Source organism: Microtus oregoni, unplaced genomic scaffold, assembly GCF_018167655.1.
Source record: "Microtus oregoni isolate MIOR12 unplaced genomic scaffold, Mior012 000162F_ref0000463, whole genome shotgun sequence".
NCBI lineage: Eukaryota > Metazoa > Chordata > Mammalia > Rodentia > Cricetidae > Microtus > Microtus oregoni.
The window spans coordinates 1-13,089 of NW_024544817.1; the positions used below are offsets into that span (position 1 = coordinate 1).

Here is a 13,089-nt window from a genome sequence, read left to right on the forward strand (position 1 = left end):
GGATCTGATCGCAGACATTGTAAACTAGCCGACCAGGACTCGACCTCCCGGCTCTAAGATTGTTCGGTTACGAAAATACTTTTAAACAGATCTCATTAAATCGGATGCTCCCCATAAACATTCGTCGTGTGTATTTCATGTGTCCAGCCCGCTCAACCCTCTCGCTCCGAACCCTTAGACAGAGGAAGATCATTTTCAAAATTCCTACCGGGACACTTTGAGGGCGGGGCTGGGGGGGGTGCCTAAATGGGTTCCGCCCACAGGCTTCCGGTGAGTGCGCACGTACTCCGCGGCCCGTTTGTGCAGCCTCCCTAGCGTTCCTGTGGGTGGTTATTTCGGTGACGGACTAACTACGGGTGCCCGGTGGGCTCTTGCGGAAGTCCTTTCGCCACTGGGAGGGACTCGGCGGCTGCTCTATGCCCTTGTTGCCGAGGGAGTCTTCCTGGGTCATTGCGGGAGCAGGAGTCGGACTGGGGCCGACACGGGGCTCCCACGTGGCCGTCTCGGCGCCTGTGTGTGGTCTGCGCTGGCGGGATGTGGCGAGCACGCCGGGCGGCAGTGGCCTGGTAAGTGCGGCCTGCGACCTGGCCCCGTTATGTCATGGTCTGGGCCGTTTGGACAGCGGGGTTGTCCCATCACTACTTCCTGAATGTGCAGGTGACCCTCAGGCCAGGCCGAGGCTCTTAAGAGAATTATAACATATGTTTGAGCACCCGAAACTGACAGCACCTGACCGGTGACCACTCCTTGTTCAACTCGAAGATTTTGGACACCTTCAGTCTTGGCCCGTCATTGCTGTCCCCTTTGCCTCTGCCCTTGTGATCCCTCTGTTAGCTCTGCCCCAGTTGCTGCTTTTATTGTTGCTGTTCTCTCCCGGCCCGTCTCTTATCTGTGCGTGTCACTGAACTGTCGTCTTCCAGCCGTATGCCATGTCCACTTTACACTTGCAGCCACTTTGGCTCTTCTGTGTGAAAGGTATCTGTCAGTCTGCCTGTTTGCCTCACCCTCTGGCTAGAGTCAGATCTCGAGCAGTGACGCACATAAAGAGATGCCCTCCTCAGAGGAGATCTTGTGCAGCGTTGAGCTACACTTTCAGGTACAACGTGCTGCGTGCGGCGCCACTTTTCTAACCACGCTGCTGTTGTTGCCCTGGTCTGGTTTTGAAGTAGAAAAATCATAAAATATTTTGATATGTGTGGATTGCCGTATGCACTTTAATGTTACCAAATTTGGTGTTATATATGTAATTCGTTCCCGTATTTGTTTCAGACGTTTGATGGTAGCAAGTTATATGCACCAAGGAAGATTGGGAAATGTAGTTCTCCTGAATTAACTTCACCTTTAGACGTTGATCTTAAATTTTATTTAGAACTTTTAAAGGATTTTGGTTTAATTATGTGTATGGGAGGGGCTATCTGTGCAAGAGTACAGGTGCTCTCTCTGGGCAGAGGGGTAGGCAGATGGAGTTACAGGCGATTGAGCTGCCTGACGTGGATCCTGGGGACCAAACTCAGGTCCTCTGCAGGTACAGCAAGCATTTCTAATCATTCCATCCATCTCTGCAGTCCCCGGAACTTTTTTTTTTTTTAATGTGTACATCTGTTTTGCCAGCATGTATGCCTGTGTGTTATATATGTCCACTGCCCATAGCTACCAAATCACAACGTTTAGCATGCTGGGACTGGAGTGACAGACAGTAGTGAGTCGTCGTGTGGATGCTGGGAATCCAACCTTGGTCTTCTGGAAGGGCAGTCCTTTTTCTTAACCAATAAACCGTCTCTCCAATAAATTATCTCTCCAGCCCTGCCCTCAGGAACTTCCTTTTTAATGGTGTAAATGATTTTATTTTACTTACAGAAAGGAACCCATTTGTTTTGTCAGAGTTAATTAAGAGTCCAAAAGTGGAACCACCTTTGCTACAATGTGGTTCTTGTTAATCTTGTGGGATTTAAAGTATGAGTAAACTCACAATCTTTGGTATTGAAATAAGCTATCTGCAACTTTTGCATTTTCACCATTTTATAATTAATGTGGAGATATTTCTATTTTCTATAAAATAGAGAAAATGCTGAAGATATCATATTCATTTTAAACAACAAGGCATGTAGGAAACACTTTAAATTGAGTTGACAAACAGATGTATAGTTTGAGTTGTTTATTTAATCAGTTATGTACCATGAGGCTGAATTGTTCCTGAAATTAGGGGTTCCACAGTCATGGCTTTAGCAAGTCTCATGCCGAAGCACAGCTTAACTAATGGCAGAAATGGGTATATGAAAACCGGAAAGCCCCCAAGCTCAGGAATTTGCCTTTTGCTGTAGTTCCTCTGCAAGTTCTATCTGAAATATTGCAGCTTAGTACTACTTTAGTCGTAAGATGGAAACAGATTTTTATATACACATAAAAATACTCCTCCTAGACAAGTCAAAATGAAGACTGGTGGCCAACATTGTGGGGGGTGCAGTAAGTATTTGTTCTATATAGGTAAAAGATGTGGTAGTTGAGCAAGAGATGACTCATGGTGATCTACTTTACATCACATTCGAATTTTGTTTTTAAGTTTCTTTAGATAAAGAAGTCTTTTTCTCTTCATAGCCACTTTTAGGATCTTTCTTGACTGTGTCCTTTGTCTCAGATTTCTTAAGGCTTTGTTCAGCTGTGGGTTTTCTTTTTCCTCAGTTGTCTGGCTTGACCTTTGATTTAAAAAAAAAAATCTTTCTTCAGTTCTGCAAAATTTTTCTTCAGCTTTACTTTCTTCCTCCCATTGCAACTGTTCTTTTTCTTTCTAAATAATTTAAAAGAATATGAGATTGCTTAGGTAGGTCCATTATGTTCTTCATTTCCAAAATAAAGAGATGGAATCCCTTTTTCTCTCCACACGTTTTAAAAGATATAAGGTTACCTCTCTGCAAGGATTCATTCATGTTTTCTCCAAGCTACACAGTTAACCATTGTAAAAGAGAAAATGTTTATAATGTACCAAGTTGTCAGCCAAGTCATAAAACTGCATGTTGTAAAGCCTTTTTATATTACAGTCCGTTTATGAGTATGCCCAAACTCTACTGAAAAAAATAGCAGTCTCCAAACCTACAAAGCGCCCAGAGGTGCTCAGTCATATTCATAGTCAGGGCTTCATTCCCTGAGCCCAGTGGACCATTGCTGTGTACCCCATGGGCTGCATCACACCTCTCATTCCCCTAATTCTCCATTCCCTTATCCCAGTGGACCATTGCTGTATATCCTGTGGGATGCATTATTCCTCCAATCTCCCTACTTTGCATCATAGCTTTTATGTTTTCTACATTTTTTCCTTATTCTGCATCCTAGGCAGTGTCCTTGATTATTTTCTGCTGTTGATGTCTATGCAAGTGCTGCTTTGCTTTCCATAAACTGCTTTTTTGATATTCACCAAGCTCTTTTTTAATGTTTAAATCTATAAATGCTATATTCTCTAATATTTTTGAACATGTTCTTATTTAAGTTTGCAGTATTTTCAGGATTCCTGTCCATACCAGTGATAGCATGCTAAGAGCTGCTGGTTTGCTGCAGGGGTCTGGTTGTCTGGTGGCATTTAAACATGAAGGGCCAGGGGCTGATGCAGATGCTCTGACCATGCTACGTTTTCTTTACTGATTATTTCACCTAGCAAATTTCCTTTTTGGACTTTTATGGAATACGCAGGCAGGTGGTTCGAACCTGTTACAAAAGCCAGAACTGGTGACAGCTCCCCCTGGAAGCCTCCTCCACACATACACATGCATTTAAGATCCCCAAATCCCCAGGTCTTCCCTGACAGACTGCTCAGCTTCCAGAGGCAATTGCTGTCTTCCTGCTCCTTTTACCATCTTACCTATATATTATGAATACTTTGTTGTGGGGCTGGAGAGATGGCTGCTCCTCCAGGGGACCTGGGTCTAAATACTGTCATCCACATGACAGCCCACAACCATCTGTAACTCCAGTTCCAGGAAGTCCAATGCTTCATCTGACTTCTGCTGATACCATGTACACATGTGGTACCCCGACATACATGAAGGCAAAACACCAATAATAAAGTAATAATAGCATTTTTAGGACTTAAAAAAAGGAAACCTGATGAAAACTAGCTTTCCCCTGGGTGAGCTTTGTCTGCCTTTTGAACCGGAAGCTCTAGACAATGCCTGTCTTAGTACAGGGATTTGTTCTGAGTCCATTATGCCTCCAGAGGACAACTGAAGACATTCTACATCTAATTACTGACCTGGAATATCCTGTCCCTGACTCTCATGGTTATTGCTGTCACCATTGTGAAAATAGGAATAGTTAAGGATATGGAGAGAAATGAGGGAGAAAACAAAGACATAAATTCCCTAGGGCTGCAGTTGGCCTTAGAGTTCATCTAGGTGGGGTTATATTTAGGTTAGCCCCTTTCAGAAAAGGAGAAATCAGTCACTCATTCACAAACTGATAAAGTTCAATAACAATTAATACTGAAGTGGCACTAAACCATTACTCTAAGCAGCCTTTGGTAAGTTTTTTGTAGGCCCCAAGGCGAGAAGGAGGGTGACACAGTTAAAAAAAAAAAAAACCTGGGTCACAGCAAAGGTGTGTCCTGCAGAATCCAGATAGCAGGGCCTCCATACTGTCCTCACAGCCCCACATCCAGTGTTCCCTGAAACACTGTTTACACAGGTGCTTGTAGTAAGAGGCTACTTGTTTGTTTCCGGCTGCTCAGCCCTGAAAACAGTACACAGAAACCATATTACTTGCAATACTGTTTGGCCAATAGCTTAAGCATATTTCTGGCTCACTCACATCTTAAAATAACCCATCTCCATTAATCTGTGTATCACCATGAGGCTGTGGCTTACCGGGTAAAGTTCCGGCATATGTCGTTTGTCTCCGGAGGGGCTACATGGCTTCTCACTGACTCCACCTTCTTTCTCCCAGCATTCAGTTTAGTTTTCCCTTCCTAGCTCTATTCTACCCTGTCACAGGCCCCAAACAACTTCTTTATTAACCAGTGATATTCACAGCACACAGAGATGAATCCCACATCAGGTGCTGCTCTCCACACTTCCCCAGCATCATCTCTTGTGGAAAGAGCTCAGACTTTATTACAGAACTGAACCTGGTTTCAGCCTCTCTTTCACTGTTAGGCAAGACATCATTTTTAAACAGGCAGGTTTATAACAGGAACTATTTATTCTTTTGAGTTTTCCCTTCTCAAGTTTGTGAAAGTACCTAGCATAATATCTGGGACATAGCTAGAAACAAGACCTGAAGCCTGTGATGCCTTTTCTGTGTAACTGGACGAATGGACATTCTAACACTACTTAGCATTGGGCCTCACCAACAGGATGGAACCAGATGGGGTTGAATGAGATAGGGCATGTAGGTCTTGTGCCAAAGAAGGGTAGGGTGGAGCGCAGGCCCTTAGCGTGTACATTGTAGGATCCTCATCTTTTGAAGGCTGCTCCAATACTTGCATTTTCCTAAGGAACCAGGTTTTTGAGACAAGATTAATTTAGTTTCTATCTCTAGGCTAATTTAGGATTAGGAGGCAGAACAAGCAGATATTCTTGACTGCTAGAATTTTTGTCCTTAAAAGCAGAATTTTGCATGCCTTTTTGTTACCAGCTGTTACAGTGCACAGCTGTTGGTAAACTAGTGCTCACCTCTTCCTTCCTTGGTTTCAGTTCCTTGGACCAGTAATATCACAGCCCATGTAAATAAATTAACATGTAGAGTCTGGAGTCCCCGAGCCTGGACTTATAGTTCATCTTTATTTCTGTGTTACTGTCTTCTTGGACAAGTTGTGTTTATATCTCTGTGCTATATTGTCCCTCATTTGTAGAATGGGGCTAGTGTAACTATTCATGGTAGGGAATGAATGAGCTGGCACACAGCAAATGCAGACTACCATGTGATGGGACGTGGTGTGTCAGTATACAGGTGTGCTCTTTTCTCTCAGTTCCTAGGCATTGTTACTTTCTCTGATGTGTCTCCCATCCTTGTTTGTTTTTCAGTGAAGTCTGCCAATCACTAGTGAAGCACAGCTCTGGAATACAAAGAAACTTACCACTCCAGAAACTACATCTGGTTTCACGAAGTATTTATCGGTCACATCTTCCCACTCTAAAGCTTCAAAGACCCCAACTAAGGACATCATTTCAGCAGTTCTCTTCTCTAACTAACCTTTCTTTGCATAAATTAAAACTTTCTCCTATTAAATATGGCTACCAGCCCCGCAGGAACTTTTGGCCAGCAAGGTTAGCTGCAAGGCTCTTAAAACTTCGATATATCATACTGGGATCTGCTGTTGGAGGTGGCTATACAGCAAAAAAAGTGAGTTTACTTTCTTATTATAGTTGTAATTATTCCAAAATATCATAAATTTGTATAGCATAGGAGAAAGGAATTGACATTTTTCTTTAGTGAGTAAAATATAATTAGCTGTTGAAACATTTACTGTGTATATTTACAATGTCTTATGTTGTTTCAGTGGTGCCATTAAATATTAACAATAATTATAAATGATCTGAAGATGGAGCCCTAGTCTGAGAGTAAGAAAGCTTAAATTTGGCTCTGAACATTGCCACTTAGCAAAGGAGAGAAAGTTGGGTGGTGTGTTCACAGGGCTGCTTCTAAGAGCCCTGAGTCCAGAGGCAAGGTGATTTCTCACTGATCCATCTTTCTTTTGCTTCATGGTGTTATTTAATGCCAGCACGAGCCCTGTTTGAAATAGAGTTTTGAATTTTACATTTCTCACATTTGATAGAAGAATATTTGCTTTCATTCTATATACTCACCTATTGATTTGTTCTTAAAAGACCTGGACTTACATAGATTTGTTCCATAAGAGTTCTGTACATGATACATTTCCTAGTAGATTGTTTTCATCGACCTGATTTCTGTTTTTATTGGGTATGGCACTTAGAATACCTGATTGACATATGTTCTTGTCTTTTAGACCTTCGATGAATGGAAAGATATGATACCAGACCTTAGTGACTATAAGTGGATTGTGCCTGACTTTATATGGGAAATTGATGAGTATATTGATTTGGGTTTGTATCATCAACACTAAAATTAGCTTTTGCATTGTTTTGGGGAGGGACGGGAGTAGAAATAAGTGCATTGATAGTTTTAGCTTTTGAGTCTAATATGTGATAGTTTTATTTTAATAAAGTTATAATCTATAAAAGAAAATTTTTATTACACTTATTTATATGTGTGTGGGTGTGCAATCACTTGTGTGCACATGTGCATGCATGTAAAGATCAGAAGACTTTTTTTTTTTTAATTAAAAGGGATCCTATGGATACAGGGACAAACTCAGGTTGACTGGCCTGATAACAAGCACTTTTACCCCACTGAGCCATTTTGCCAACTCAGAGAATAAAAGTATGAGACTCAGTACCCAGCAGTCTGCTATTTTAACATGGCTGCCACCACTCTTGTGAAATATTTTCTTTTGGTTTTGCTTATTAGTTGAATGTGGCTAACATTTTGCTTTCTTATTTAAAAATTACATGGCATATGTACCTTGACATTTTGTATTTTGCTACCTAGCACATCCCCTCTGCATTTCCATGCTTCTAGCAGCCTTTCCAGACACCAGTTTTAGTATGATGCAATATTGCCTGCATCTTACATACTAGGACCCTGACCAAAAACCCCTCTCTTTGGCTAACTGCTTTGGTTATTTGTGCTTTCTGCAGACAAGTTTCTTTAAAGTCTGTTAGTGGCTTCATCCCTTAAAACCCCACCTCTCCCTTTGACAAGTAGGTGAAAACAGCAATAGTTGATTGCAACTAACTCATGATGAGCTTAAAAAGTTTGGCATATTTTCTTCAGTCCCTTTTTGAGATCTATGGGGGTGGAATTAGTCTGCATAAATCTCCATCCTAGTACGTCTTAAAGGTAACCATGTAACAAAGGCATTTTTAGGAAGGGGACAGTTTTGCTTTTTAAAATAGTATACATGTCAGTACTGTGCAATACTGTATTTGCCAGTGTCCTAGTGTAGTAACGGAGAGTCTGGATTTGGAGCTAGGCTGCCTGGTCTTGAACCCCAGCTCCCTCACTTCTTTGCTGCGTGCTCTAGATTTTCATCTCTTAAGCAGAGTTGACAGTGGGAAGTCTTTTGTAGGACTAGCTTGAGGTTTAAACAAGTTGACACATTTATACCTAATATGTTTGCTGTTTCCTACTTTAAGACTGCTTGTGATTCCTGTTTTCATCTTCTCTAGACAAAATTAGAAAAGCCCTTCCCAGTTCAGAAGACCTTGCCAAGTTAGCACCCGACCTGGACAAAATTGCTGATAGCCTCAGCTTATTGAAGGACTTCTTCACCACAGGTAAGGGGAGACTTTTCAACTGACTTCATGACTTAGGAACCTCATGGATGGTCTTATTTGTTCTCATCTTTTAAATTAAAGCATTTTAAAACAAACCCAAAAGCATTTTGTTTTAACACAAGATAAACGCAAAGTTTGCACAATACTTTTAATCATTAGCCTAATCAAATGAAAATTTGTAAGAATGTGTGCTTCCCTTTTAGTTGGTGAGTAAGAAAATATTGCTTCTTGACAAGTGGATGAGACTACCTATGCATTTGCTTTTCATAACTGCTTAGAGCCAGTATTGTTACTTTGAAACAAATTTAATAGTATAGGTCATATATGGTACAATTCATAAGGTTTTTTTCCCTTATTGCCCAAGTGTTGCCCTAATATAATATAAGTCTGATATCTCAGACCTCTTTGCTTATTCTTATTAAATTTTTATTTCCCCTTTTGCTGATTTTTCACAGGTCACAAATTGGTTAGTGAAGTCATAGAAGCTTCTGGCCCACTTCTCTTGTTAGGTGTGTAACCAGACATTTTCGCTGACCTTAACATGCCCTTTAAATGCTTCTAATACACTAGGCACAAATAAGATTGCAGACCAAATTTATAATCCTGCTTATATATGCTGATCTTTAAACCCAGAACTATATTAGACAAACTTATATCCTTTTGATGGAAATAGTAAAAAAAAAAATACATTTATGACAAAATTAAAATTGCTAAATACATGACATAAAATTATTTAAAGAAAATTTGCTTAGCCAAAGTGTTTTCTTGAAAAAAATTTTTTTGATAATTGAAATGAAAAGTAATTTTAGCTTGTCTCATCTGCCCTGTCATAGTGACATTAAATTTGCTTTGTATCATATACATTGTCTGATGGCAGTGGTACTTGACTAAACTGTAAGTGGTCCCTTTAAAAAAAATCCTTACCAAAGACTTCTCATTTTTATCATAATTTTCACTTATACTTTAAAAATGAGTTAATTTTAAACATTTTTGACATTGATTGCCAGTAATTTTCTTAAAAATAAAAATGTATTCTTTGAACCTTGCTTGATTTCTTTTTAACCACAACCTCACTGTTGAGCCCAGCCTCAGTCTCCTGAGCACAAAGTGCCGGGACTGCAGGCATGCTCCTGGCCTGTCTGTTTTGATTTGGTTTCATTTCTCAGTGCTAGGGACCCAATGTATACTAGGCAAGCACTCTGCCACTGGACTGTATCTCCCCACCCCATTTACTTTTTAATTGCTTAGGTCAAATTTGTGATTGAGCTTAGGCTGTTGGCATCACTGGGGAATGTAAAAAGCTGTGTTTCTCTTTAAGGTTCACCTGGAGAAACAGCATTTAGAGCAACAGATCATGGATCCGAAAGTGACAAGCATTATAAGAAGGTAAGTATAGAGTACTGAAAATTTGACTTTTCCTTTATTGTTCAGATATTTGAAAATGTTGCTCCATTACTAGAAAATAAAAAATGTATGCTTACTAAGTGAACACTCACTGCAGGTGTTGCTGCAACAGCTCTGGGATAGAATCAAGGATGCTCATCCCCTCTGGTTATACTCTATGAAGTAACCATTCGAGAGTTTGTTATAAAGTGTATGTGGGGCTGTAGACATTTAAGCAATCTTCTCTTTCTTGGGACTTCACAGACCAACATATATTCATTCATACATGTTCGTAGATCTCCAAAAGAACTCAGGATGTACAAGGAATACCACATTTATGCATAGAACCTATTCCTCTTCTGGAGACTTACATTGGAAAGTTTGGAGAAAGATGAGAGAATAGAAAGTGTGTTATTAGCAAATGAATCAATTGTTTTATGTTGAGAGCCTCCATGGTTGTGTGTGAATGAGTCCATTGAGAACACATCGGTTTGGGTACATCTCAGACAGTCCATGTGGATGCTGCAGAACAGGTGTTAGCTCAAGTTACTCTGCATTTCTAGTCAGATGCTCTGCTATTACTGCCTGAGTTTTTAACTTCCATCACCTTTTTTAACTGGAAAAAGAAATAATTACATGTAAAGTTTTGTAAAAAATAATGCCTGGATAAATAAATTTATAAGCAAAAGATTCTGTAAACATTATATTTAAATTAAATATTTAAGTTAAATATGGACTGTGTAGTCAATGCTGAATTTTAAAGCATCATAGGAAAGAAATAATTTTATGATTCTTAAAGCAGAAAGAAGAAATATTTTCTGTATTTCCATTTCTTTCTACTTGAACCTTTTTTTGCTATTCCAAATTTTAAAGATATTTCCAAGATTTATTTTCTGTTGGTTTTAGGTAAAACATACTATAGAATACATATTTGCTTTCATTTTGATCTGTTTTTAGTACACATACTTTTAATTAAGGAACACTCCTTATTGTTTGTGCATCGAGGGTTAGAAAATAGCTTATTAAATGTGGCTAATTTGAGCCAGGGAAAGCCTTGGCTAAGAAAGCCAATAAACTTAATGTGAAAAGTTACGTAATCTGAGAAGAAGGAAGCCCTTTCGACAGGTATGGTCATGTGGACTTTTGAGCAGCAGTGATTTGCCTAAATCGGTAGCTATGTCTGTCTCTACTCTCTCACTGACACTGCATGGGGTCGCTTTAGTAAATGGAGAGCTGATTTTAGATTCAATCAGATTAAATCCCCTAAGCTCTGCCAAGATGATAAGCAAATCATCTGTAACTGATCTCTGCAGAATAGATGAAGCAAGAGACTATATCTTTGGGAATTTAATTATTCTTATAGATTTTGTTTTATTCAATTGACTTGAAAATAAATTTGTTGCTTTTTTTAAACAATGAATTTGTTTGACAGTAAATGCCCCTTGTAACTTCTTTCCTTTAAATTTTTTCTCAATTTATGGTAATTACTTTCCCCTATAAAAACTTTCTAATTGGGGCTGGCTGTATGACTCAGCTGTTGAGGGCACTTCCTGGACTTCAGAGCACCCACAGCAGGTGCAATCACCTGAACTCCTGTGCCTTCTGGAGTCCTTGAGTAGTGGACTCGCATGTTACATTTTCACATGCAGATACATACACACACATATAATTTTAATTATTTATTAAATGATTTACGCTTACCAATTTCCAGTGATTTATTGTAAATATTAATTCTGTTCATATAGAATTGTACCTATGCTGCTTTTAATACAGGTTAAATCAAGTTATAGAAAATACTAATAGAGTCAAGCCATGTCCAAAACTTGTGCTGATAGTTTTCAGTTCTGTTGATGCAGTGTTATTTCTAATGTTTGACTCTTGCTTATGATACTTGAGAGTAATATAAGCCACATAGACAAGATATAGATAGGTTAGTGTGATTTGATGGACTTTGCCTACAAAGTCATGTTTGAATATCGTCATGCAAGGAGACTTGAGCCAGTAGTCTTTGAGATCATTCAGACTGGGCTGGAGAGATGGCTCAGCTGTTAAAGGCTAGGTTCACAACCAAAAATATAAGAGATCATTCAGACCTCAGTTTCTATTCATTTATGTATTTTATTTGTGTATGTGTTTTCCTTGTGCACCATCTGTATGCATCATACCCACAAAGGCCAAAAAAAGGGTCGTATCCCCTGGGATTGGAGTTATAGTGAGTTGTGACCTGCAATGGGAATTAAACCTTTATTCTCTAGAAGAGCAGCCAGTTCTCTCAAGCACTCAGCCTTCTCTCGAGCCCCCTCAGATAGCAGTATTAAAGAGTTGAGTGATCGGCTTGGTATGGTGGTGCACTCCTTTAATCCCAACACTCGGGAGGCAGAGGTAGGTGGATCTCTGTGACTTTGAGACCAGCCTGGTCTACAAAGCAAGTTCCCATACAGCTAGCACTGTTACATGGGGAAACCCTGTCTTGAAGAGAGAGAGAGAGAGAGAGAGAGAGAGAGAGAGAGAGAGAGAGAGAGAGAGACATTTAAGGGATCATCAGTAGTGCTAAGATGACATCCACAGTTTGTCTCTCTGGTTTTCTTTTAGTTGTTTTAGTCTTGGCTCTTAAGATGCCCTCATTAAAATCATATTCTGATCAACATCCGTACCAGCCTAAATGTGCCTGATTTCACCTACATTGCATTGAGGGTTCGAAGCAGTCATGCTTAAGTTTATAGTTGTCTGTTCATGGTTGTAGTTTCTGGCAAGACTTCTCTACTAGAATAGTAGATGCAAGGCAAAAACGATTGTTTAAAATAGTAGTAAATGGAATACATTTCTACAACTAGAACTGAAGAGTTGCCCTCTCTAGTAGGAGAACACAAATGGAAGAGTCTTGGCAGTAAAGTTAGGAACACTCAAAGCCAGCTGAAAGGAAACTCAGATGTCAGATAGTGTGGCCCGAGTCATGACCAACACGACAAGTTGTGGCTTGTGCTTCCTGTCTTGAGCTCACTTGTCTTTGGGGAATTAAAGTGGAGATCTTCAGAAAACAAAGCCACACAACACTGCACAGCTGCACATCATCCCGTTCCTTTGCTTCTACCTGAACTCTTATCTGTTTAGACTGTGGACACTATGCTGCGTTGATCAGAAGTTCTGTTGTGAAATGACTAAGCAGTCGGCCTTACTGCATTGCCTAATAAGCATACTGTGTGTTTATGTCATTTAGGAAATACTATGAATATGTATCAATAAATCAGACTGTTGTAGGTAGCCACTTAGAAACAAAAAAAAATGTAATGGAAATTATAATTGATAATTACTGATAGCCATTTTATTTATGTCTTAAAACTACATGTAGAAAATGTTCAAGTAA

The 13,089-nt window shown here is 39.7% G+C and overlaps 1 protein-coding gene across 5 annotated transcripts in view; it reads left to right on the forward strand.

The window, feature by feature from the left end:
- Nucleotides 1–358: 358 nt before the first annotated feature.
- The window catches only part of Opa1 (OPA1 mitochondrial dynamin like GTPase), an 82,746-nt gene continuing 70,015 nt past the window's right edge, over nucleotides 359–13,089 (forward strand). For 2 of the 5 annotated variants that reach the window (XM_041647173.1, XM_041647175.1), the window contains exons 1-6: nucleotides 359–566; nucleotides 6,009–6,327; nucleotides 6,953–7,049; nucleotides 8,235–8,342; nucleotides 8,798–8,851; nucleotides 9,661–9,728. In XM_041647173.1, the coding sequence (XP_041503107.1) occupies nucleotides 535–566; nucleotides 6,009–6,327; nucleotides 6,953–7,049; nucleotides 8,235–8,342; nucleotides 8,798–8,851; nucleotides 9,661–9,728 (678 nt within the window). In that variant the 5' untranslated portion in view covers nucleotides 359–534. Of the gene's footprint in view, nucleotides 567–6,008; nucleotides 6,328–6,950; nucleotides 7,050–8,234; nucleotides 8,343–8,797; nucleotides 8,852–9,660; nucleotides 9,729–13,089 lie in introns of those variants that run through there. The other 3 variants (XM_041647174.1, XM_041647176.1, XM_041647177.1) reach the window with 2 other exon arrangements.